The sequence below is a fragment of the Borostomias antarcticus genome (assembly GCF_949987555.1).
Source record: "Borostomias antarcticus genome assembly, chromosome: 11".
In the NCBI taxonomy this organism is placed as follows: domain Eukaryota; kingdom Metazoa; phylum Chordata; class Actinopteri; order Stomiiformes; family Stomiidae; genus Borostomias; species Borostomias antarcticus.
The window spans coordinates 26490799-26516252 of NC_140244.1; the positions used below are offsets into that span (position 1 = coordinate 26490799).

The window sequence follows — 25454 nt, forward strand, 5'->3', positions numbered from 1 at the left end:
TATTTTTCCCCAAAATATTTAATGACAATGCATCCCCTATAAAACAAATATATTACGATATTGGAAAATATAATAATAATCTAATAATGTAATATATAAACCAATACATTTCCATATATAACAAACTAGTGGTTATATTTTCCAACACACTGCAGTATATCAAAAAGCAGCAATTCCTTGTATTATTCAATATATTATTAATGCATCATATATTATTCTGTATATTGCATCCATATATTTTACATACTATAATATATTGACAGTTAATATATAGGGGAATATATTTTCTTTCCATAAATATATTTTCTTTCCATAAGAGAATGCTGTTTGTATGAAAGCAATAACACACATGAGGTCGTGCTTGGCGGTCGTGCCAATAGCCACGATGAAGGTTCCCTCTCGTGTGTTATTAATGACTTAATTAATTCATTACTTAATTATGTTATTGCTTAATTATGGCTGTAAGGCAAGGAAGGCAAGGCAAGTTTATTTGTAGCACATTTCAGCAACAAGGCAATTCAAAGTGCTTTACATGAGACATTAAAAACGCATCAAGACAAAGTGCAACACATAAAAGATCATATAAAACGAATTGCAAAAAAAGGGACACTCGTTTTTTTATCACATACTGAAACCTTCTCTCTCTCCACTCACTTTCGTACAATGTCCTTCTGTATAGTTGCTCGCTGGCTTTTCACCAGTGCCTCAAACATCCTTTCTGAGCGAGGGACCACATCAGCTGTTATGTCAGTTGTCATTGTCCTACTGTTGTGTCACTAGACACACCTTGCACCAAAAATACAACATCTGTAGTGAAGAGCTATGAAGCCGAGCGCGCGTTGTCATCTACCGCTGCGCCTCTCCTGTAAACCTTTGTGTTTATTCACTGAACCTTTCATTTAACCCGGAAGGTCAGTTAACAACAGCCTCTAATAGTCCTGAGGTAGAGCTGAGGAGCTATGAACGCTGGACAGGAAGTGATGTTTGCTTGCCTCTAACCTGTCCTCTAATTGGCTGGTTGGAATGGCAGCCATGTTTAATAATGTTTTTTGTTTTTTTAAATTAGCCTTTATTTAACCAGGAAGTTCCATTGAGATGCAAGATCTATTTTTACAAGGGAGACGTGGCCAAGACAACAGTAGTAATAAAATATGCAATTCATCCCATAAAAACACAAAAAGTGGCTACATGACAGTAAAAGTACATATATACAGTACATCATACAAAAACACAAAAAGAACCGAGTCGCCTGCATGATAATAAAAGTATCACACAGTAGTTTCCTGTCAACTGCCCTCACGTCTCCTCTAGGGCACAGGAAGCAAGGTGTCAGGTTTGGTTTGGGACTGGGCAAAGGGCTACATAAAAATACTAGGTCAACAACAGGAACCTTTTTGTGCTATTTCCTGTTTTTCAGACTATATCAGGCTACATGCCGCGAAATCACATTGTTAAAATCTCAGAATGGAGATTTAAGAGCGTTAGGATTAGACTAATTGCTTTAACAGCGTGCCTTTGTCAGATCAAGTCCATCACAAAGATCTGTCTAGTGATGAAGAGGGTGAGAAAGTGGTGATTGCACTAATTGTATCCTAGCATGCCCAGTCCTGTGTGTGTGTGTGTGTGTGTGTGTGTGTGTGTGTGTGTGAGCTGTGTGTGTGTGTGTGTGTGTGTGTGTGTGTGTGAGCTGTGTGTGTGTGTGTGTGTGTGTGTGTGTGTGCGCCCTGTGTGTGTGTGTGTGTGTGTGTGTGCACCCTGTGTGTGTGTGCGCCCTGTGTGTGTGTGTGTGTGTGCGCCCTGTGTGTGTGTGTGTGTGTGCACCCTGTGTGTGTGTGTGTGTGTGCGCCCTGTGTGTTTGTGTGTGTGTGTGTGCGCCCTGTGTGTGTGTGTGTGCACCCTGTGTGTGTGTGTGTGTGTGCGCCCTGTGTGTGTGTGTGTGTGTGTGTGTGTGTGTGTGTGTGCGCCCTGTGTGTGTCTGTGTGTGTGAGCTGAGCTCCACAAGTTTTGCCAGGCGCCAGATCCCATTAGCGGTGGTTTAGCCAGCGGCTCCTCGTAACCACGTGTGATTGGACGGCCGGGCCGCGTCGTCGTCTCTTCATCCCCTAAGCCGTCCACGTGACTCCTCCCCCTGCTCTGACCCCTCCCCCTGCTCTGACCCCTCCCCCTGCTCTGACTCCTCCCCCTGCTCTGACCCCTCCCCCTGCTCTGACTCCTCCCCCTGCTCGAGCAGGCAGCTGGGCGCTTCCAGACAGCGTTAATGAGGACTGGAGTTCTCTGACATGGTGACAGGGTCTCTGGCCAGGGCATGAGGACAGGAGAGGAGGAGGAGGAGGAAGAGGAGAAGAGAGGAGGAGGAGGAGAAGAGAGGAGAGGTAGTGGAGGAGGAAGAGGAGGAAGAGGAGGAGGAGAGGTAGTGGAGGAGGAAGATAAGGAGGAGGAGGAGGAAGAGGATGAAGAGGAGGAGGAGGAGAGGTAGTGGAGGAGGAAGGCCAGGCAAGGAGAGGGGTGGTAAGGGAGGAGGAGGAGTTGAGAGGCAGAGGAGGTGGCTGTTCTGTCCTAACGTCTGATCCCTTCCTGTCAGGCTGGTTCATGTTCATGTTCATACAATAGGAGCATAGAACAATGTTGGGACAGTTCACTCAAAATACTATTTTGTCTGATGCTGGGTGGTGTTTGTGGGAGTCGAACCATCGTATCAAGAGCCAGTCCTTTAATCCCCAGTCCTGACTGAGACCCCTATTTCCTTCCTCTTGGTGTACGTAGATGTGTTACTCTGCCCCTCCCCTCTCTCGTCCAATAGGAACACGGTGTTGATCTGCCCCTCCCCTCTCTCGTCCAATAGGAACAAGGTGTTGAACATCTCAGACGGGCTGGACGAGCCGGGCGTGATGAACTGGGAGGTAACGCTGTGTCTGGTGGCGGTGTGGATTATGGTCTACTTCTGCGTCTGGAAGGGAGTCAAGTCCACTGGAAAGGTAAACGCAGCACTCTCTCCTCTCCTCTCCTCTCCTCTCCTCTCCTCTCCTCTCCTCTCCTCTCCTCTCCTCTCCTCTCCTCTCCTCTCCTCTCCTCTCCTCTCCTCTCCTCTCCTCCCCTCCTCTCCTCTCCTCTTCTCTTCTCTTCTCTTCTCTTCTCTTCTCTTCTCCTCTCTTCTCTTCTCTTCTCTTCTCTTCTCCTCTCTTCTCTTCTCCTCTCCTCTCCTCTCCTCTCCTCTCTTCTCCTCTTCTCTCCTCTCCTCTCTTCTCCTCTCCTCTGTGACTCACATTATAACTCCCTCAGACTTGGAGGCGCTGGAGGAGATAAGTTCAGCTCCTCTCGTAGCGCCGGGCCTATCGCTGTGATTGATCAGTCCCTGGCCGTCACTCGGGATTAATAACTCAACACTAGACACGCCCCCTGCCCCCCCCCCCCCCCCCCCAAAAAAAAAACACATTAATCTGCTAATGCACCCAGAGCAGGAGGTAAATATAGTCTGGGTAGGCTGGATGAAACCAGCTAGATCTGGCGGCAATTCCTACCAGCCAATCAGAAGATCAGTGGCAGCTAGCACCGTATCGCTGTCACCTGTCCAATCCCCTCACGCCTCCTTTAGGGCTGGCGTGGCGGCCCCGGGTCACAGATCAATTACTCTGAGGTATTTGAAAGTAGACGGGGGTGCGTTTGAAGCCGGCGCCTTGTCTGTACCGGTCCCCTAACATTCACCGCGCTCGGTAAGATAAATCAAGTGCACCATTGAGTATTTGACAGGAAGTAGCAGTTGACCCGAGTGCGCTTGGGCCGGCCGCGGGATTATTATGGGGTGTGGTCTGAGCGTCCGGCTCGGAGAGTGTGAGGTCAGGAGGGATGCAGGCTTGTGTTTCACTTCTGCAGCAGCGGGGGAGGGAAGTCGGAGTGTGTGTTAGCGCTGGGTCATGTGTCTGGGAGTTTAGCGGGAGAGGTGACTTCTCTATAACCTTGGTTGTGCGGCGATTGTTATTGTACAGCAGACCTGCGGGCGCACACGTACGCACAAACGCTGTACTGTACACACACATGCATGCACACACACACACACACTCACCCGTACGCATGCACACACACACACACAATCTCTTTCTCAAACTAACACACACACATACACCTACATAATATAAACACACACACACACACACACACACATATTTCCCCTCCTCCCACGGTCACATGCAGCGTGACGGTGCTGAGGAAGAGCGTTGCTATAGCGATGTCAAGTGCTCAATGGCCGGGGGGGGGGGTGGGGCCACTGACCTGTCACACGCTGGACCGTGATTGGCTGAGCAGGGAGGAAGGCCGACTGCAGTGGGACGTGACTGGTGGCCCGTACGGCGCTCGCTCTGAGCGACTTGATCCCTGGCCAGGCCTGAGCAGACGATACCAGAGCTTATCTCCCCTGCTGCGCTGGAATCACATGTCCCTGATATCAGATCATATGAGCGTTAAACTTAGCTCCGCGCGTCTTAATCAGCGCTGGCGCCTCCGGCTCTGGTCCCACTACCGGTCTGTAGTAGCCTTTATCTCTGAACGTTGATCGGCCTAGCAATGACATCACTCTCTCTCTCTCACACACACACATGCGCACACACACACACACGTATGTTTATATCTTTGCTTCGTAAGCAGTGCGGGTTTAAATTGTTGCTTGTATATATTGAGATACATGTCTGGACAGGTAATGTCAGGACAGCTGCTCGACCAGTGAGACAAAATGGGTTTATGGAGGAGGAGAGGAGGAGGAGCTAGAGGAGGAGAGGAGGAGGAGAGTAGGAGGAGCTGGCGGAGAGGGGGAGGGGAGTTAGGGTTCGCTGGCGGAGGAGAAGAGGAGGAGATGGAAGAGGAGAGGAGTGTAGGGTTTGGGAGAACTAGGTGGATAAGGACCGTATCTGACATACATACAAGTACTAATATATTCAGTACAGACATATACTGTAGGTATTAATGTATATTTACTTGGTTCAGTCCAGATATATAGGTACTAATGTATATTTACTTGGTTCAGTCCAGATATAAAGGTACTAATGCATGTTCAGTCCAGACAGACGGTCTCCTCCAGGTCACATGGTACAGGAGCAGGAGTGGGAGTGGCTCCCAGCCAATCAGCAGCTCAATAAAGCTCCTGACTGGGTTTCATGTGACCGCTCGGGGGTCAAAGGTCAGGCTGTTTGAACTGCTCCAGTGATTAGATAAGAACTTCTGTACAGGCAAGACAGACAGGTGGAGAGACAGACAGGTGGAGAGAGAGACAGGTGGAGAGACAGACAGGTGGAGAGAGAGACAGGTGGAGAGACAGACAGGTGGAGAGACAGACAGGTGGAGAGAGAGACAGGTGGAGAGACAGACAGGTGGAGAGACAGACAGGTGGAGAGAGAGACAGGTGGAGAGACAGACAGGTGAAGAGAGAGACAGGTGGAGAGACAGACAGGTGGAGAGACAGACAGGTGGAGAGAGAGACAGGTGGAGAGAGAGACAGGTGGAGAGACAGACAGGTGGAGAGAGAGACAGGTGGAGAGACAGACAGGTGGAGAGAGAGACAGGTGGAGAGACAGACAGGTGGAGAGAGAGACAGGTGGAGAGAGAGACAGGTGGAGAGACAGACAGGTGGAGAGAGAGACAGGTGGAGAGAGAGAAACAGGTAGGAAGGAAGACAGACAAGCAAGCAGAGCAAGAGGCAGTTGACAAGCAAGCAGATAGGCAAATATTTAATTTCTGGCGCTGGCACGTACGCCAGTCCTCCTTGGCAGAGAAATGGCGGGGTGTTCTAATGTCCAGGGTTCATGTGACAGACTGGATGACCTTTACTCTGCTCCCCTCAACTTCTCTCTGCTCTGTCCTGCACTCGCTAACGCTACGACACACACAGCACCGCACAACGCACACAAACTACTACAGCAAACAAACTACTACAAGATACTTCTCTTATGTGTTATTGTTCTTATATGGTGTGTTCTAGCAGATCTGCTCTAAGTGTTAGATAGATAGATAGATAGATAGATAGATAGATAGATAGATAGACAGACAGACAGACAGACAGACAGACAGACAGACAGATAGATAGATAGATAGATAGATAGATAGATAGATAGATAGATAGATATGAACTTTAATAAGTGTAAGTTGTAAGTTGTTGTGTTCTATGTTCTCCTCCTGTGTTTCTCCAGATCGTGTACTTCACGGCGACGTTCCCCTACGTGGTTCTTATCATTCTGCTGGTGAGGGGCGTGACCCTGCCTGGGGCGTATGACGGCATCATGTACTACATCAAGCCCGATTGGTCCAAGCTGGCCAAGGCTCAGGTGATTACCTGTCCAATGCTAGACTGACTCTGTTACTGTGTAGAGCACCCTATGAGGAAGAGCTATCCCATGGGACCTTATTTCGACCAAAAAAATCGGTATTCAATCGCAAAAGTCAAATAAGTTTGTTCCAAAATGAATTGTGGAGAAAGTTCTGGCGCTATGCCAGACTTGGAACCCAACATTTCAGGTTCTGAATAACCAGAAAAACAATTCCATCTGGAACCTTTTTTCCGAGCCTCCCCTACAGGGACAGAATGGTTCGATATCGCACTGTTTTTCCAGATGACCCGTATCCACGTTAAGCTGGGGAGTCACCCCCAGGGATGTCTGGTCAGACATCTGACCATACTGACCGTGGGGGCGGCTGTAGCTCAGTTGGTAGAGCGGGTCGTTCTGTGATCGAAGGGTCAGTGGTTCGAATCCCAGATCTGACTTCACATGTCGAAGTGCTCTTGAGCAAGACACCTAACCCCAAATTGCTCCCAATGAGCAGGTTAGCACCTTGCATGGCAGCTACCGCCATTGGTGTGTGAATGTGTGTGTGAATGGGTGAATGAAAGGCCATTGTAAAGCGCTTTGAGTGCCGCTAAGGTGGAAAAGCTCTATTTAAGTGCAGTCCATTTACCATTTACAATGAACTCACCACATCAGGGATGTCTAGTCAGACGTCTGACCGTGCTGACCGCCACGCTGACCCCTCCCCCTGTCTGTCTCCTCCCCCAGGTGTGGATCGACGCAGGCACACAGATATTCTTCTCATACGCCATCGGTCTGGGTGCTCTGACCGCCCTGGGCAGCTACAACAGATTCAACAACGACTGCTACAAGTAAGACACGCCATTTTGTTTTCAAACTGCTTAAAGCTGTCTCGGCTGTTGTAGGTGAACACATCTTAATAGCAATAAGGCTAGAACCCCCATGAACGTTAGCGGTCACTACGGTGGCCGCTAAGGGACATTGTTACACGGCTACCTAAGCCTGGCTCGTGATAGCCTACTAAAAGCGTACAGTAGCAGAGCCTGTAACCGAGACTACTGCATTTCCCTATGTGCTGTATTTGTTGTAAAAATGTTTTTTATTTTCATTTTTTCAACCCAACAAAGACAACAGACAAGGGCTCGTACGCCCCACAGAAAATAAAATACAGATAAAAACAAAATTACAAAACCCTGCCCCACCTCTCACCCACAAATGAACTTTGGGTTTCTGAGAATAGGCCTAAGTTATCACAATACAGAAACATGTGCTGTATTTGACTTGAGATATGATGCCTAACGTATCTGATTGTGTGTGAGACTAAACCTACAGTATCTAGGGGGAGTAGGTTCAGCCAGCTCCAACTCCAAGGCAAGGCAAGGCAAGTTTATTTATACAGCACATTTCAGCCACAGGGCAATTCAAGGTGCTTTACATGAGACATTAAAAGCATCAAAACAAAAAGCAAGACATTATAGACATTTAAAACAAAAGGCAGGACAAATTAAAAGCATTAAAACAAAAAGCAAGTCATTATAGATATTTAAACAAAAAGCAGGACAAATAGAATACAGGAATAAAAGTTACAGTGCAGTATACTGATAAACATAGCTCCTCTTAGAAAGCAGTGGCAAAAAGAAAAGTCTTCAGGCTTGTTTTAAAAGAACCAAGAGTTGCAGCAGACCTGCAGTTTTCTGGAAGTTTGTTCCAGATATGTGGAGCATAAAAACTGAATGCTGCTTCTCCATGTTTTGTTTTAACTCTGGGGACAGAAAGTAGACCTGTGCCAGACGACCTGAGGGGTCTGGATGGTTCATAGCATATGAGCAGATCAGAAATATATTTTGGCCCTAGGCCATTCAGTGCTTTATAAACCAACAGCAGTATTTTAAAGTCAATTCTTTGACAGACAGGAAGCCAGTGTAAAGACCTTAGTACTGGTGTGATATGCTCCACTTTCTTAGTCTTAGTGAGGACTCGAGCAGCAGCGTTCTGAATCAGCTGCAGCTGTCTGATCGATTTTTTAGAGAGACCTGTATACATGCCGTTACAGTAGTCGAGTCTACTGAAGATAAACGCATGGACAAGTTTTTCCAAATCCTTCTGGGACATAAATCCTTTGATCCTTGATATATTCTTCAGGTGATAGTAGGCTGACTTTGTAATTGACTTAATGTGGCTGTTGAAATTCAACTCCAGCGCCAACTCGGTTCTCCAACTCGGTTCTCCAACTCGGTTCTCCAGGCCAACTCAGTCTGATGTTCCCATCGAGCGGTCGGCCCAAGCTTCGGTTGTTGATGTTAAGTTTAGTAAAAAAAACAACAACAAAAAATAAGGTGTAGATAATAATTGTCCGTGAGGTGGCGTGAGGTCAATCTCCTTTCGGAGTTCCTTCAGATGTCTTTGGCTGTAGGCCTTGCTCCTGGTGTCTTGGTCACATGTCCATCGAACAAATGTTCTTTCCAAACTGACTCTCCAAACCAGCCTCTCCACAGCTGTTGATGAGTCAGAACCACCCCCCCCCCCCCATGTGAGAAGTCCGTCTGACCCGGCCTAGGGATCTAAGACATTCCTCACCAGCCTACCATAAGGGATCCTTATGAATAAAGAATTAAGATGTTAGCTCTCTCTCTGGTTCACTGTACTGGTCTGTGTTAGAAGGATGGGTCTGCTCTGTAGTTGACTGTACTGGTCTGTGCTAGAAGGATGGGTCTGTTCTCTAGTTGACTGTACTGGTCTGTGCTAGAAGGATGGGTCTGCTCTGTAGTTGACTGTACTGGTCTGTGCTAGAAGGATGGGTCTGCTCTGTAGTTGACTGTACTGGTCTGTGCTAGAAGGATGGGTCTGCTCTGTAGTTGACTGTACTGGTCTGTGCTAGAAGGATGGGTCTGCTCTGTAGTTGACTGTACTGGTCTGTGCTAGAAGGATGGGTCTGCTCTGTAGTTGACTGTACTGGTCTGTGCTAGAAGGATGGTTCTGCTCTGTAGTTGACTGTACTGGTCTGTGCTAGAAGGATGGGTCTGTTCTCTAGTTCACTGTACTGGTCTGTGCTAGAAGGATGGGTCTGCTCTGTAGTTGACTACTGGTCTGTGCTAGAAGGATGGGTCTGTTCTCTAGTTGACTGTACTGGTCTGTGCTAGAAGGATGGGTCTGCTCTGTAGTTGACTACTGGTCTGTGCTAGAAGGATGGGTCTGCTCTGTAGTTGACTGTACTGGTCTGTGCTAGAAGGATGGGTCTGTTCTCTAGTTGACTGTACTGGTCTGTGCTAGAAGGATGGGTCTGCTCTGTAGTTGACTACTGGTCTGTGCTAGAAGGATGGGTCTGCTCTGTAGTTGACTGTACTGGTCTGTGCTAGAAGGATGGGTCTGCTCTGTAGTTGACTGTACTGGTCTGTGCTAGAAGGATTGGTCTGCTCTGTAGTTGACTGTACTGGTCTGTGCTAGAAGGATGGGTCTGCTCTGTAGTTGACTGTACTGGTCTGTTTTTAGGGATGTCTTCATGTTAGCGTTGATTACAGTAATGCCGGGCTCACAATACAGGGTTTTCGGTCCGATTTATCCCTGATTCACCCTTCCTGACAATCAGAGGAGAAATCCGGTCTGGAACGTTGGTCGGTCCCAGGGTTCGGCCCAGATGATCTTGTAATGTGAGGGGTTTACAGATCCAATCTCAAACCTCCTGATCGACTCGCAGACCCATCGGGGCGGCCCCGATAATATCAGACAGCTTTGATATTTAGATGATTACGTCATGACTTTACAAGCGAGACCAGTGGTTCGTTGCTCCCTCGGGCACGATAATATCCTGTAGTGTGTGATGAGCTGATATTTTCAAATCCGTTAGCGTGTGTATGTTTGAGATTCGCGAGAAGAACGTAAGATTCTCCTTAGGGGTGTGATGCAACTTGATTTCAAAATCGTTGAGGGTTTGAAATAACCAGTAGAGAGTCCGTTGTAACGGTGGTCCTGGTGTGTGTGTAACCCGTTGTAATGGTAGTCCTGGTGTGTGTGTGTGTGTTGTAATGGTAGTCCTGGTGTGTGTGTGTGTGTAGTAACGGTGGTCCTGGTGTGTGTGTGTGTGTGTGCGTGTAGTAACGGTGGTCCTGGTGTGTGTGTGTGTGTGTGTTGTAATGGTGGTCCTGGTGTGTGTGTGTGTGTGTGTGTGTGTGTGTGTAGTAACGGTGGTCCTGGTGTGTGTTTGTGTGTGTGTAGTAACGGTGGTCCTGGTGTGTGTGTGTGTGTGTGTTGTAATGGTAGTCCTGGTGTGTGTGTGTGTGTAGTAACGGTGGTCCTGGTGTGTGTGTGTGTGTGTGTGTGTGTGTGTAGTTACGGTGGTCCTGGTGTGTGTGTGTGTGTGTGTAGTAACGGTGGTCCTGGTGTGTGTGTGTGTGTGTGTAGTAACGGTGGTCCTGGTGTGTGTGTGAGTGTGTGTGTAGTAACGGTGGTCCTGGTGTGTGTGTGTGTGTGTGTGTAGTTACGGTGGTCCTGGTGTGTGTGTGAGTGTGTGTAGTAACGGTGGTCCTGGTGTGTGTGTGTGTGTTGTAATGGTGGTCCTGGTGTGTGTGTGTGAGTGTGTGTAGTAACGGTGGTCCTGGTGTGTGTGTGTTGTAATGGTGGTCCTGGTGTGTGTGTGTGTGTGTGTGTAGTAACGGTAGTGTGTGTGTGTTGCAGGGATGCCTTCTTGCTGGCCATGATCAACAGTGGGACCAGCTTCTTCGCCGGCTTCGTCGTCTTCTCCATCCTGGGCTTCATGGCGGCGGAGCAGGGAGTGCACATCTCCCAAGTGGCTGAATCAGGTACCGTACTCACACACACACACACAGATACACACCACACACACACACACACACACACACACACACACACACATTCTGATGAAGTGTATGTACTGTATGTACTTCCTTAATGAAATGACTGTAATGGACTTTCCGTTATTTTGAAATGATGCAAGAATGTGTTCAATAGGAATTTACCGTGATTATGTTTCTGAACCGTGACAAATGTTTTTTTTTGATGGCATCTTACTTGTTTAACACCTGTTATATTGATCTATATTATATCAATGTCAATGATGATGTATGTGAACTGTCTATGTGCTTGTACAGTATATGTACAGTATATGTAATCTGCTCCACAGATGTAATTGCATTGTTTTTTACTAGAAAACAGGTGCTATAGAGTTGTGTGTAGGTGTATGCAAGAGGTACGAATGTGTGAGTATTAATATGTGTGTGTGAGTGCGTGCGTGCGTGTGTGTGTGTGTGTGTGTGTGTGTGTACGTGTGTGTGTGTGTGTGTGTGTGTGTGTGCGTATGCGTGAACAAGTGTGTGTACAAGTGTGTGTACAAGGACGTATGCTTATGTGTTTATGTGCGTGTTTGAGAGAGAGATAATGCACGCATGAGAGAGAGAGAGAGAGAGAGAGAGAGGGAGAGAGAGAGAGAGAGAGAGAGAGAGAGAGGGAGAGAGAGAGAGAGAGAGAGAGAGAGAGAGAGAGAGTGGTATATGATTTTTAAGTGGAATGTGTATGAATGCATCCCTGACCAGATAGCTCTTCAATACTAAATGCTGTGTGTTTGTATGATGTGTGTGTGTGTGCGCGTGTGTGTGTGTGTGTGTGTCTAGCGTGTGTGTGGTACTGTACGGACAAAGTGAATAGTGTCGATTTAGTCTCTAACAGTCGGGAGAGAGAGAGAGTGTGTGTGTGTGTTTGTATCTGTATATGTATACTGTATCTGTGTCTGTATCTGTATCTGTGTGTGTGCGTGTGCGTGTGTGTGTGTGTGAACTAACATTGGAACCGTGGTTACCACACTAACCAGGGGGTTGTTCTATTCGTGGGTTGTCAAGCACATGACACGGTGACAGCTCCTTCTGTCTGAAGCTATGTTTAGAGTCAGGGGCGACGGCGCTGCCGTGTAACACGCGTGTGCGTCGCCGTCTGTGTCTGCGCTAGCTATGTTTAGAGCCAGCAGAGAAGCTAGCATGTATGTGTAGCACGCCACTCACATCGCATGTTTCACACACCACTGCTTCTGCATGTCAGCACCTCCCGACCTCTCACACTCCCATGCAGATAATGACGATGATGATGATGATGATGGTGGTAATAGTTGTTTGGTTAGCTAGGCTTGGTAGGATGATCTAGGGGATATTCATATTCAGTATCTCAACACCAGCACCGGCTAGAATTACTAGATACACTTATTGATATTCAAGATCAATCAATAAAAACATTGAGATAAATTCTGATCAATCAATCAATCATTCTATATATCTATCTATCCAACTATCTATCTATCTATCTATCTATCTGTCTGTCTGTCTGTCTGTCTGTCTGTCTGTCTGTCTGTCTGTCTGTCTGTCTGTCTGTCTGTCTGTCTGTCTGTCTATCTATCTATCTATCTATCTATCTATCTATCTATCTATCTATCTATCTATCTATCTATCTATGTGTCTGTCTGTCTCTCTGTCTGTCTATCTATCTATCTATCTATCTATCTATCTATCTATCTATCTATCTATCTATCTATCTATCTATCTATCTATCTATGTGTCTGTCTGTCTCTCTGTCTGTCTATCTATCTATCTATCTATCTATCTATCTATCTATCAAAATGTCTACATAGTTCACGTTTTCTACAAACAACATAATGCAATCCAAATTCACTGATATACTTATTATTATAACTATGAATGAACATCTTCGTTGGCTTGGTGTGAATCTCACCAGAGCAGCCAATGAGGACAGCCCTGGGACAGACAGACAGTCAGGTGCTCCAGAGACAGGCAAGAGAGGAAACCCCTCAGTCAGATTCACTTCCTCCTCCAGCTAGCCAATCAGATTCACTTCCTCCTCCAGCTAGCCAATCAGATTCACTTCCTCCTCCAGCTAGCCAATCACAGCAGCGTTCACAGTTCCTCAATCGTGTCATGAATGATACTGGACAGAGATGACATCAACCCCTATATACAGAACGATCTACATAGAGAGTTCCACTACTATACGCTCTCAGTCGCATATCCATATAGAACAATAACTAATCCTGTATATTTAATAACCTACAATACTGTGCAAGTCTTAGGCCCCCTAAGAAAATTGTTTAAAGTTATTTATCTGGACAGTAAGTGTTTATTTGCTCGTAAAAACACGATGTAACATCACAGTCAATACAAATAAACATTAATAATAATAATTGTAATAATAACTGTATTAATATTCATAATATATATAATAATATAATATAATGTTTATTTGAGTTTATTCCAATGTTTTATTTAGTGTTTTTACAAGCAAATAAACACTTACTGCCCAGATAAATAGCTTTAAACATTTTTTTCTTCGGTGGCGGCCTAAGACTCTTGCACAGTAGTGTATATATTCTGGCTCGATACCAAATATCATGCTAATTCCTCTGGCATCGCGCCTCTTGCCACTGTTTTCAGAGAGGGGTGATTGTCCAGCAGCCCTCTGGGACCCCACAGTTTGGATGCCCAGATAGCAAGCGGATGTGTAATGATTCTGGGCCATATATGGGCCGGAACTAAGCCACAAGGGCCAGATCTGGCCTGTATATGACCCAGATCCGCTTGCTATCTGGGTGGAATCTAACAGCAAGTGCAACAGGAGTGTGTGACCTTTCATATTCCACCTCCATAGACCAGTGATCTTAGAGATCTGGATGTTTATGGGGAATATCGACGAGGACAAGCTGTGCAGTAGACCTGGGTCAGAAATACTACCACGGAATGATTTCAATTACTTAACTGTGCTTGGTTTCTTGTCTGTCACAAAGTGACCAATGGGCTGCTTGCTAACATGTAAACCCCGCCCATTTGATGCTGCAGGCAGACTCCAAGCAAACGCTCAAGTAACTGAAGTAGTATAGTATAATACCGTAGTATATACTACTCCCCATACGTTTTAGTATTTGGACTCAGGCCTGCGGGGGGTAGATCCTCTAGTCCCCAGAGGGTCAGTACCAACGGTGGTCCTCCAGCCACGCACGACCATGTCACCCCTGGTGCACTTGTCTCTAGCAACTGATACTCTTACATCCTCTACATTGGCATGGTAACAGCATCAGCACCACAGGTCCAGGGGTGTTGCTAGGAGACGGACACAGCGGACACAGCTAGGAGTCAGAGGCCTCCAGTAGGTGTACGTCGGGCGGAAACCTCCTATCCCTGTTTTCAGCTGAAAATGGAAAGCACACACACAAACACGCATACACACACACACACACACACATCATACAAAATGAAAGCTGGGACTACCCTTTACAACCTCTGAACACCTCCCGTCCCTGGGACCAATTAACTAATTAAGTTAATAAGTTAATTAACAATTATTCTAAACAACTCATAAAAATGTGATTTTATGTTCAAAAACAGAGAAATCGGAATGTTCTTTTCAACATTCTGAAAACCTGCTGTTTGGGAGATGCAAGGTTTCCACCCGACAGGCAGAGTTCACCACAGTGAAAAGTCAAAATGGCCGCCTCCTTGGCGCAGCTCTTTTGTGTACGGTACTTAGCCCTGGGAGGAGGTCATAGCCTTGACCGTAGGAGTAGCACGGGTCTCAGATGTCCCACTAGTGCCTATTTATACTCACACCCAACACCCCTGCGTCACAGAGAGAAGACGTCAATACTCGAGTACATCTGCTAGTGTCCGTAAATATGGAGGGGGGATTAGGGAGGGAGAGGGAGGGGGAAAGAGCAGAGGAACGTGGGGGGGAGAGAGGAGAGAGAGAGGAGTTAGAGAAAGGGAGAGAGAGAGAGAGAGAGAGAGGACAAAAGAAGAGGCAAGGTCAAGAATGAGAGATAGAGAGGAAAGAACATGGAGAGAGAGAGATTGAGGAGAGGGAGGCCGAAAGGGAGGAGAGAAAGAAAGGAGAGAGAGAGAGGAGAGAGAGAGAGGAGAGAGAGAGGGGGCAGTGGGGTGGATCTGCTCTAAGGGGGGGGATGGTCACGTTACCCTGGTTGTAACTCTACAACTACTTTTGTGCCACTCAACTTCTACTACACTGGTACTCCGCATGTGTGCAGTCACAGTGTGAGTGTGTGTGTGTGTTTGTGTGTGTGTGTGTTAATTAATGTGTGCAGAAATGTGGATGTGTGTACAGTCACTGTGTGTGTGTGTGTGTGTGTGTGTGTGTGTGTGTGTGTGCCTGTGTGAAAGAGAGAGAGATCGAAAATGTGTGTGTGTGTGTGTGTGTGTGTGTGTGTGTGTGTGTGTGTGTGTGTGTGTGTGTGCGCGCGCGCATTGGTGTGTATGTATGTGTGTGCATTGGAATGTGTGTGTGTGTGTGTGTGTGTGTGTGTTTGTACAGTATGTGTGTGCACGTGTGTGCATTGGTGTGTGTGTGTGTGTGTGTGTGTGAAGGTACATGAATGGATCATGGTCAGATGTGTTGGCTTCAGTGTTAGACTTCTCATTAGAATTTTTTTTTTGCCAGTTGTACGATCCTGAGGAAAAAAACCCTCCCCTTGAAACATGAATCCTCTTCAACAGGGTTTGACCTTGATCGTCCTCAGTCCCGTTTCTCCATGACTTGTGATTGACATCATATCTCTATATATCTATATTTTTCCGATTTATTTAAGTATTAATTTAAGGATTATTTAACCAGGATCTTTGCCTCTTTGAGATGTCCTCATCTCGCTTTCAAGAGGGCTCCTGGAGCAGACACCCCTGCAGAAGGTAAACACACAGTACCTGTTGACAGCATTACACCTTTAATCCTGCTGCTAGCACCAATCAGAGTCCAGGGACTGCACTCCAGCACCAATCAGAGTCCAGGGACTGCATCTCCGGCCCATCCGGGCGGAAGACAGGGCTAGAGAAGCCAACCAATCCACAGCAGTCAGCTGACAGACAGTTGACTAATCATAGGCTGAGACTCCCAACCCCTAACTATACTAAAGACATTGTAAAATAAAATATTAATGGTTAGAACTAACATAATTGGTTAATGGTGTGTGTACACACACACACACCACACACCACACACACACACACACACACACACACACACACACAATCACACACACACACGCACGCATACAGGTCAAACCAACCTGTAGGTAACTCATATGCTGCAAACCCATCGGTAGCCATTTTGTAAAAACCCTACATTTCTGTTTCAAGTCATTTTTTGTTTTTCTGTGAATGAACCTTGCAGTGGTTGCCATGGATACCTGTAGTTGAGACAATCTAGCTCTCATTTAGATCCCCCAGTCACCCCACCTAATAGAGTACATCACACACACACACACACACACACACGCACACACACACACACACACACACACACCTCTACAAGTAGAAAACACGCTACAAACTACAGTACATTTAGTCAGCATGGTGCAAACTACATGTATTCAGCACACTAAAAACTACATTTAGTCTGCAAACTGCATTTAGTCAGCACACTACAAACTACATTTAGTCTGCAAACTACAAACTACATTTAGTCAGCACACTACAAACTACATTTAGTCTGCAAACTACAAACTACATTTAGTCTGCAAACTACAAACTACATTTAGTCAGCACACTACAAACTACATTTAGTCTGCAAACTGCATTTAGTCAGCACACTACAAACTACATTTAGTCTGCAAACTACAAACTACATTTAGTCAGCACACCACAAACTACATTTAGTCAGCACACTACAAACTACATAGTCAGCACACTGCAAACTACATTTAGTCAGCACACTACAAACTACATTTAGTCAGCACACTACAAACTACATAGTCAGCACACTGCAAACTACATTTAGTCAGCACACCACAAACTACATTTAGTCTGCAAACTACATGTCAGCACACTACAAACTACATTTAGTCTGCAAACTACAAACTACATTTAGTCAGCACACTACAAACTACATTTAGTCAGCACACTACAAACTACATAGTCAGCACACTACAAACTACATTTAGTCAGCACACTACAAACTACATTTAGTCTGCAAACTACAAACTACATTTACTCTGCAAACTACAAACTACATAGTCAGCACACTACAAACTACATAGTCAGCACACTACAAACTACATTTAGTCAGCACACTACAAACTACATTTAGTCTGCAAACTACACACTACATAGTCAGCACACTACAAACTACATAGTCAGCACACTACAAACTACATAGTCAGCACACTACAAACTACATTTAGTCAGCACACTACAAACTACATTTAGTCTGCAAACTACAAACTACATTTACTCTGCAAACTACAAACTACATAGTCAGCACACTACAAACTACATAGTCAGCACACTACAAACTACATTTAGTCAGCACACTACAAACTACATTTAGTCTGCAAACTACAAACTACATAGTCAGCACACTACAAACTACATAGTCAGCACACTACAAACTACATAGTCAGCACACTACAAACTACATTTAGTCAGCACACTACAAACTACATTAAGTCTGCAAACTACAAACTACATAGTCAGCACACTACAAACTACATAGTCAGCACACTACAAACTACATAGTCAGCACACTACAAACTACATAGTCAGCACACTACAAACTACATAGTCAGCACACTACAAACTACATAGTCAGCACACTACAAACTAAATTTAGTCAGCAAACTACAAACTACATTTACTCTGCAAACTACAAACTACATAGTCAGCACACTACAAACTACATAGTCAGCACACTACAAACTACATAGTCAGCACACTACAAACTACATAGTCAGCACACTACAAACTACATAGTCAGCACACTACAAACTACATAGTCAGCACACTACAAACTACATTTAGTCAGCAAACTACAAACTACATTTAGTCAGCACACTACAAACTACATAGTCAGCACACTACAAACTACATTTAGTCAGCACACTACAAACTACATTTAGTCAGCACACTTCAAACTACATAGTCAGCACACTACAAACTACATTTAGTCAGCACACTACAAACTACATGTAGTCAGCACACTACAAACTACATTTAGTCAGCACACTACAAACTACATTTAGTCAGCACACTACAAACTACATAGTCAGCACACTACAAACTACATTTAGTCAGCACACTGCAAACTACATTTAGTCAGCACACTACAAACTACATTTAGTCAGCACACTACAAACTACATTTAGTCAGCACACTACAAACTACATTTAGTCAGCACACTACAAACTACATAGTCAGCACACTACAAACTACATAGTCAGCACACTACAAACTACATAGTCAGCACACTACAAACTACATTTAGTCAGCACACTACAAACTACATAGTCAGCACACTACAAACTACATTTAGTCAGCACACTACAAACTACATTTAGTCAGCACACTGCAAACTACATTTAGTCAGCACACTACAAACTACATTTAGTCAGCACACTACAAACTACATAGTCAGCACACTACAAACTACATAGTCAGCACACTACAAACTACATTTAGTCAGCACACTACAAACTACATGTAGTCAGCACACTACAAACTACATAGTCAGCAAACTACAAACTACATGTAGTCAGCACACTACAAACTACATTTAGTCAGCACACTACAAACTACATGTAGTCAGCACACTACAAACTACATTTAGTCAGCACACTACAAACCACATTTAGTCAGCACACTACAAACTACATGTAGTCAGCACACTACAAACTACATTTAGTCAGGACACTACAAACTACATAGTCAGCACACTACAAACTACATTTAGTCAGGACACTACAAACTACATTTAGTCAGCACACTACAAACTACATTTAGTCAGCACACTACAAACTACATTTAGTCAGCACACTACAAACTACATTTAGTCAGCACACTACAAACTACATTTAGTCAGCACACTACAAACTACATAGTCAGCACACTACAAACTACATTTAGTCAGGACACTACAAACTACATTTAGTCAGCACACTACAAACTACATTTAGTCAGCACACTACAAACTACATTTAGTCAGCACACTACAAACTACATTTAGTCAGGACACTACAAACTACATTTAGTCAGCACACTACAAACTACATTTAGTCAGCATAACACCCACATGTAGCTCTTCGCCTCTCTCTAGTTAGTACCCTAAAGAGTAGCCTCTCTCTAGCTAGTACCCTAAAGAGTAGCCTCTCTCTAGTTAGTACCCTAAAGAGTAGCCTCTCTCTCAGTGCTTGTCTCTCCCTCGTCCACCCAGTGCAGCTGAACGGTCTCTCCAGGCCAAAGCTAGGAACAGCTGTGTGGAAGCTCGTCTCCATAGAAAGATAGCACATCTAGAGTTTCTAGTGCAACTGTACAAGTACAGTAGATTTTATTATGGCGTTAACCATTCTACAAATCTGCTAGTAGTGACATTAGTATGCTACACAAGTTTAAATGAATGCTTTAAACTTGGTTGGTAACACTACCAAGTACTCCAGTTTGCACGTTGCTGCTATTGTGGTTCGCACTCCCTCCACTTAAATTTCATATAAGTGTAGCACCTATCTAGTGTTAATCAATAGAAACTTGAACTAAAACATCTCAAAGCATGAACATCGTCGGTTTGTGTTCAAGCGCCTTACTAATATTATGAAGTAGCCTTAAACTGACGGTACAAAGCATGACTTTAGCTTCTATCAGTTAATAGAGAGAGTCTGAAACTCACACCACACAAACCCACAGAATCATATTAACAACTAACCAGGACTAGCTATGCATTCACGGAGTGTACACACACACACACACACGCACGCACACACACACACACACACACACACACACACACACGCACACTTCACTGAGACAGGAGGGTAGAAGGCAGCACACACACCAGATTAGCACGACCGCACCTCACTAAGGTGCCTCTCTCTCTCTTTTCTCCTTTCTTTTTCTCTCTCCTCTCCCCTGGTCTCTCTTTCTCCCGCCTCAAGTCTCTCCACCTCTCTCTCTATCCGCCTCTCCTCCTCCTCTATCACGTACCCTCTCTCTCCATATCCCATCTATCTCTCTCTCTCTTTCCATCTTTCACTCTTTTTCTTCCTGCCTTCCTTCTCTCCCCCCCCCCACGCCCCGCCCCCCCCCCCCCCGCCCCTCCCCCTGTGCCGTACAGTGCGTGTGTGTTCTGTGCGTCTGTACGTCCGTGCGTGTGTGTGTGTGTGTGTGTGTGTGAGTGTGTGGAGGGCCTAGTGTAGCCCTGGTGTACTGCGGGGGGTCTGATGCCAGCCTGTGTGCCCCCTCCTCCAGGACCAGGCCTAGCCTTCATAGCCTACCCCAAGGCCGTGTCTCTGATGCCCCTAGCGCCCTTCTGGGCCGCGCTCTTCTTCTTCATGCTGCTTCTGCTGGGACTCGACAGCCAGGTATGTACTTAGTATAGTACACATGTACTTAGGTATAGTACACATGTACTTAGGTATAGTACACAGCCAAGTATGTACTTAGGTATAGTACACAGCCAAGTATGTACTTAGGTATAGTTCACAGCCAAGTATGTACTTAGGTATAGTTCACAGCCAAGTATGTACTTAGGTATAGTACACAGCCAGGTATGTACTTAGGTGCAGTACACAGCTAGGTATAGTACACAGCCAGGTATGAACTTAGGTATAGTACACAGCCAAGTATGTACTTAGGTATAGTACACAGCCAAGTATGTACTTAGGTATAGTTCACAGCCAAGTATGTACTTAGGTATAGTTCACAGCCAAGTATGTACTTAGGTATAGTACACAGCCAGGTATGTACTTAGGTGCAGTACACAGCTAGGTATAGTACACAGCCAGGTATGAACTTAGGTATAGTACACAGCCAAGTATGTACTTAGGTATAGTACACAGCCAAGTATGTACTTAGGTATAGTACACAGCCAAGTATGTACTTAGGTATAGTTCACAGCCAAGTATGTACTTAGGTATAGTTCACAGCCAAGTATGTACTTAGGTATAGTACACAGCCAGGTATGTACTTAGGTGCAGTACACAGCTAGGTATAGTACACAGCCAGGTATGAACTTAGGTATAGTACACAGCCAAGTATGTACTTAGGTATAGTACACAGCCAAGTATGTACTTAGGTATAGTACACAGCCAAGTATGTACTTAGGTGCAGTACACAGCTAGGTATAGTACACAGCCAGGTATGTACTTAGGTATAGTACACAGCCAGGTATGAACTTAGGTATAGTATACAGCCAGGTACGTACTTAGGTATAGTATACAGCCAGGTATGTACTTAGGTATAGTACACAGCCAGGTATGTACTTAGGTATAGTACACAGCCAAGTATGTACTTAGGTATAGTATACAGCCAGGTATGTACTTAGGTATAGTACACAGCCAGGTATGTACTTAGGTATAGTATACAGCCAGGTAGGTAGATACAGTAAACAGCTAGGTACATAGGTACAGTACACAACTAGGTACAGTACACAGCCAGGTATGTACTTAGGTACAGTATACAGCCAGGTACTTAGGTACAGTATACAGCCACGTATTTAGGTACAGTATACAGCCAGGTACATACAGTAGATACAGTACACAGCTACAGTAGGTATGTAGTATGCAGCCTACAGGTATGTAGGTACAGTAACCTGCTAGGTGTGTAGTACAGTAACCTGCTAGGTATGTAGGTACAGTAACCTGCTAGGTATGTAGGTATAGTAACCTGCTAGGTGTGTAGGTATAGTAACCTGCTAGGTATGTAGGTACAGTAACCTGCTAGGTATGTAGGTACAGTAACCTGCTGGGTATGTAGGTATAGTAACCTGCTAGTGTGTAGTACAGTAACCTGCTGGGTATGTAGGTATAGTAACCTGCTAGGTATGTAGGTATAGTAACCTGCTAGGTGTGTAGGTATAGTAACCTGCTAGGTGTGTAGTACAGTAACCTGAATAGGTATGTAGGTACAGTAACCTGCTAGGTATGTAGTACAGTAACCTGCTAGGTATGTAGGTACAGTAACCTGCTAGGTATGTAGGTATAGTAACCTGCTAGGTATGTAGGTATAGTAACCTGCTAGGTGTGTAGGTACAGTAACCTGCTAGGGGTGTAGGAACAGTAACCTGCTAGGTATGTAGGTACAGTAACCTGCTAGGTATGTAGGTACAGTAACCTGCTAGGTATGTAGGTATAGTAACCTGCTAGGTATGTAGTACAGTAACCTGCTAGGTATGTAGGTATAGTAACCTGCTAGGTATGTAGTACAGTAACCTGCTAGGTATGTAGGTACAGTAACCTGCTAGGTGTGTAGGTACAGTAACCTGCTAGGTATGTAGGTATAGTAACCTGCTAGGTATGTAGGTATAGTAACCTGCTAGGTATGTAGTACAGTAACCTGCTAGGTATGTAGGTACAGTAACCTGCTAGGTATGTAGGTATAGTAACCTGCTAGGTATGTAGGTATAGTAACCTGCTAGGTGTGTAGGTACAGTAACCTGCTAGGGGTGTAGGAACAGTAACCTGCTAGGTATGTAGGTACAGTAACCTGCTAGGTATGTAGGTATAGTAACCTGCTAGGTGTGTAGGTATAGTAACCTGCTAGGTATGTAGGTACAGTAACCTGCTAGGTGTGTAGGTATAGTAACCTGCTAGGTGTGTAGGTATAGTAACCTGCTAGGTGTGTAGGTATAGTAACCTGCTAGGTATGTAGGTATAGTAACCTGCTAGGTGTGTAGGTATAGTAACCTGCTAGGTGTGTAGGTACAGTAACCTGCTAGGTGTGTAGGTACAGTAACCTGCTAGGTGTGTAGGTATAGTAACCTGCTAGGTGTGTAGTACAGTAACCTGCTAGGTATGTAGGTATAGTAACCTGCTAGGTGTGTAGGTATAGTAACCTGCTAGGTATGTAGGTATAGTAACCTGCTAGGTATGTAGGTACAGTAACCTGCTAGGTATGTAGGTACAGTAACCTGCTAGGTGTGTAGTACAGTAACCTGCTAGGTGTGTAGGTATAGTAACCTGCTAGGTATGTAGTACAGTAACCTGCTAGGTATGTAGGTACAGTAACCTGCTAGGTGTGTAGTACAGTAACCTGCTGGGTATGTAGGTATAGTAACCTGCTAGGTATGTAGTACAGTAACCTGCTAGGTATGTAGGTACAGTAACCTGCTAGGTGTGTAGGTATAGTAACCTGCTAGGTATGTAGGTACAGTAACCTGCTAGGTATGTAGGTACAGTAACCTGCTAGGTGTGTAGGTATAGTAACCTGCTAGGTATGTAGGTATAGTAACCTGCTAGGTGTGTAGGTATAGTAACCTGCTAGGTGTGTAGGTATAGTAACCTGCTAGGTGTGTAGGAACAGTAACCTGCTAGGTATGTAGGTACAGTAACCTGCTAGGTATGTAGGTACAGTAACCTGCTAGGTATGTAGGTATAGTAACCTGCTAGGTATGTAGGTATAGTAACCTGCTAGGTATGTAGTACAGTAACCTGCTAGGTATGTAGGTATAGTAACCTGCTAGGTATGTAGGTATAGTAACCTGCTAGGTATGTAGTACAGTAACCTGCTAGGTATGTAGGTACAGTAACCTGCTAGGTATGTAGGTATAGTAACCTGCTAGGTATGTAGGTATAGTAACCTGCTAGGTGTGTAGGTACAGTAACCTGCTAGGGGTGTAGGAACAGTAACCTGCTAGGTATGTAGGTACAGTAACCTGCTAGGTATGTAGGTACAGTAACCTGCTAGGTATGTAGGTATAGTAACCTGCTAGGTGTGTAGGTATAGTAACCTGCTAGGTGTGTAGGTATAGTAACCTGCTAGGTGTGTAGGTACAGTAACCTGCTAGGGGTGTAGGAACAGTAACCTGCTAGGTATGTAGGTACAGTAACCTGCTAGGTATGTAGGTACAGTAACCTGCTAGGTGTGTAGGTATAGTAACCTGCTAGGTATGTAGGTATAGTAACCTGCTAGGTGTGTAGGTATAGTAACCTGCTAGGTATGTAGGTATAGTAACCTGCTAGGTGTGTAGGTATAGTAACCTGCTAGGTATGTAGGTACAGTAACCTGCTAGGTGTGTAGGTACAGTAACCTGCTAGGTATGTAGGTATAGTAACCTGCTAGGTGTGTAGGTATAGTAACCTGCTAGGTATGTAGGTATAGTAACCTGCTAGGTATGTAGGTACAGTAACCTGCTAGGTGTGTAGGTACAGTAACCTGCTAGGTGTGTAGGTACAGTAACCTGCTAGGTATGTAGGTACAGTAACCTGCTAGGTATGTAGGTATAGTAACCTGCTAGGTATGTAGGTATAGTAACCTGCTAGGTGTGTAGGTATAGTAACCTGCTAGGTGTGTAGGTACAGTAACCTGCTAGGTGTGTAGGTACAGTAACCTGCTAGGTGTGTAGGTATAGTAACCTGCTAGGTGTGTAGTACAGTAACCTGCTAGGGGTGTAGGAACAGTAACCTGCTAGGTATGTAGGTACAGTAACCTGCTAGGTATGTAGGTACAGTAACCTGCTAGGTATGTAGGTACAGTAACCTGCTAGGTGTGTAGGTATAGTAACCTGCTAGGTATGTAGGTATAGTAACCTGCTAGGTGTGTAGGTACAGTAACCTGCTAGGTATGTAGGTATAGTAACCTGCTAGGTGTGTAGGTATAGTAACCTGCTAGGTGTGTAGGTACAGTAACCTGCTAGGTGTGTAGGTACAGTAACCTGCTAGGTGTGTAGGTATAGTAACCTGCTAGGTGTGTAGGTACAGTAACCTGCTAGGTATGTAGGTATAGTAACCTGCTAGGTGTGTAGGTATAGTAACCTGCTAGGTGTGTAGGTACAGTAACCTGCTAGGTGTGTAGGTACAGTAACCTGCTAGGTGTGTAGGTATAGTAACCTGCTAGGTGTGTAGTACAGTAACCTGCTAGGTATGTAGGTACAGTAACCTGCTAGGTATGTAGGTATAGTAACCTGCTAGGTATGTAGGTACAGTAACCTGCTAGGTGTGTAGTACAGTAACCTGCTAGGTATGTAGGTATAGTAACCTGCTAGGTGTGTAGGTATAGTAACCTGCTAGGTGTGTAGGTATAGTAACCTGCTAGGTGTGTAGGTACAGTAACCTGCTAGGTGTGTAGGTACAGTAACCTGCTAGGTATGTAGTACAGTAACCTGCTAGGTATGTAGTACTCTCTGATATGAAATACCTCATATAGACTAGAATACACTGATTCATACAGGATG

General features: G+C 45.0%; 1 protein-coding gene across 1 annotated transcript in view; it reads left to right on the top strand.

Moving 5' to 3' along the window:
• The window catches only part of slc6a8 (solute carrier family 6 member 8), a 35041-nt gene that overhangs the window by 7730 nt on the left and 1857 nt on the right, over window positions 1-25454 (top strand). Inside the window, exons 3-8 of the mRNA XM_084446222.1 lie at window positions 2231-2282; window positions 2801-2975; window positions 6174-6308; window positions 7035-7138; window positions 10959-11083; window positions 20534-20646. Coding sequence (XP_084302348.1) covers window positions 2231-2282; window positions 2801-2975; window positions 6174-6308; window positions 7035-7138; window positions 10959-11083; window positions 20534-20646 — 704 coding nt within the window. The remainder of the gene's footprint in view (window positions 1-2230; window positions 2283-2800; window positions 2976-6173; window positions 6309-7034; window positions 7139-10958; window positions 11084-20533; window positions 20647-25454) is intronic.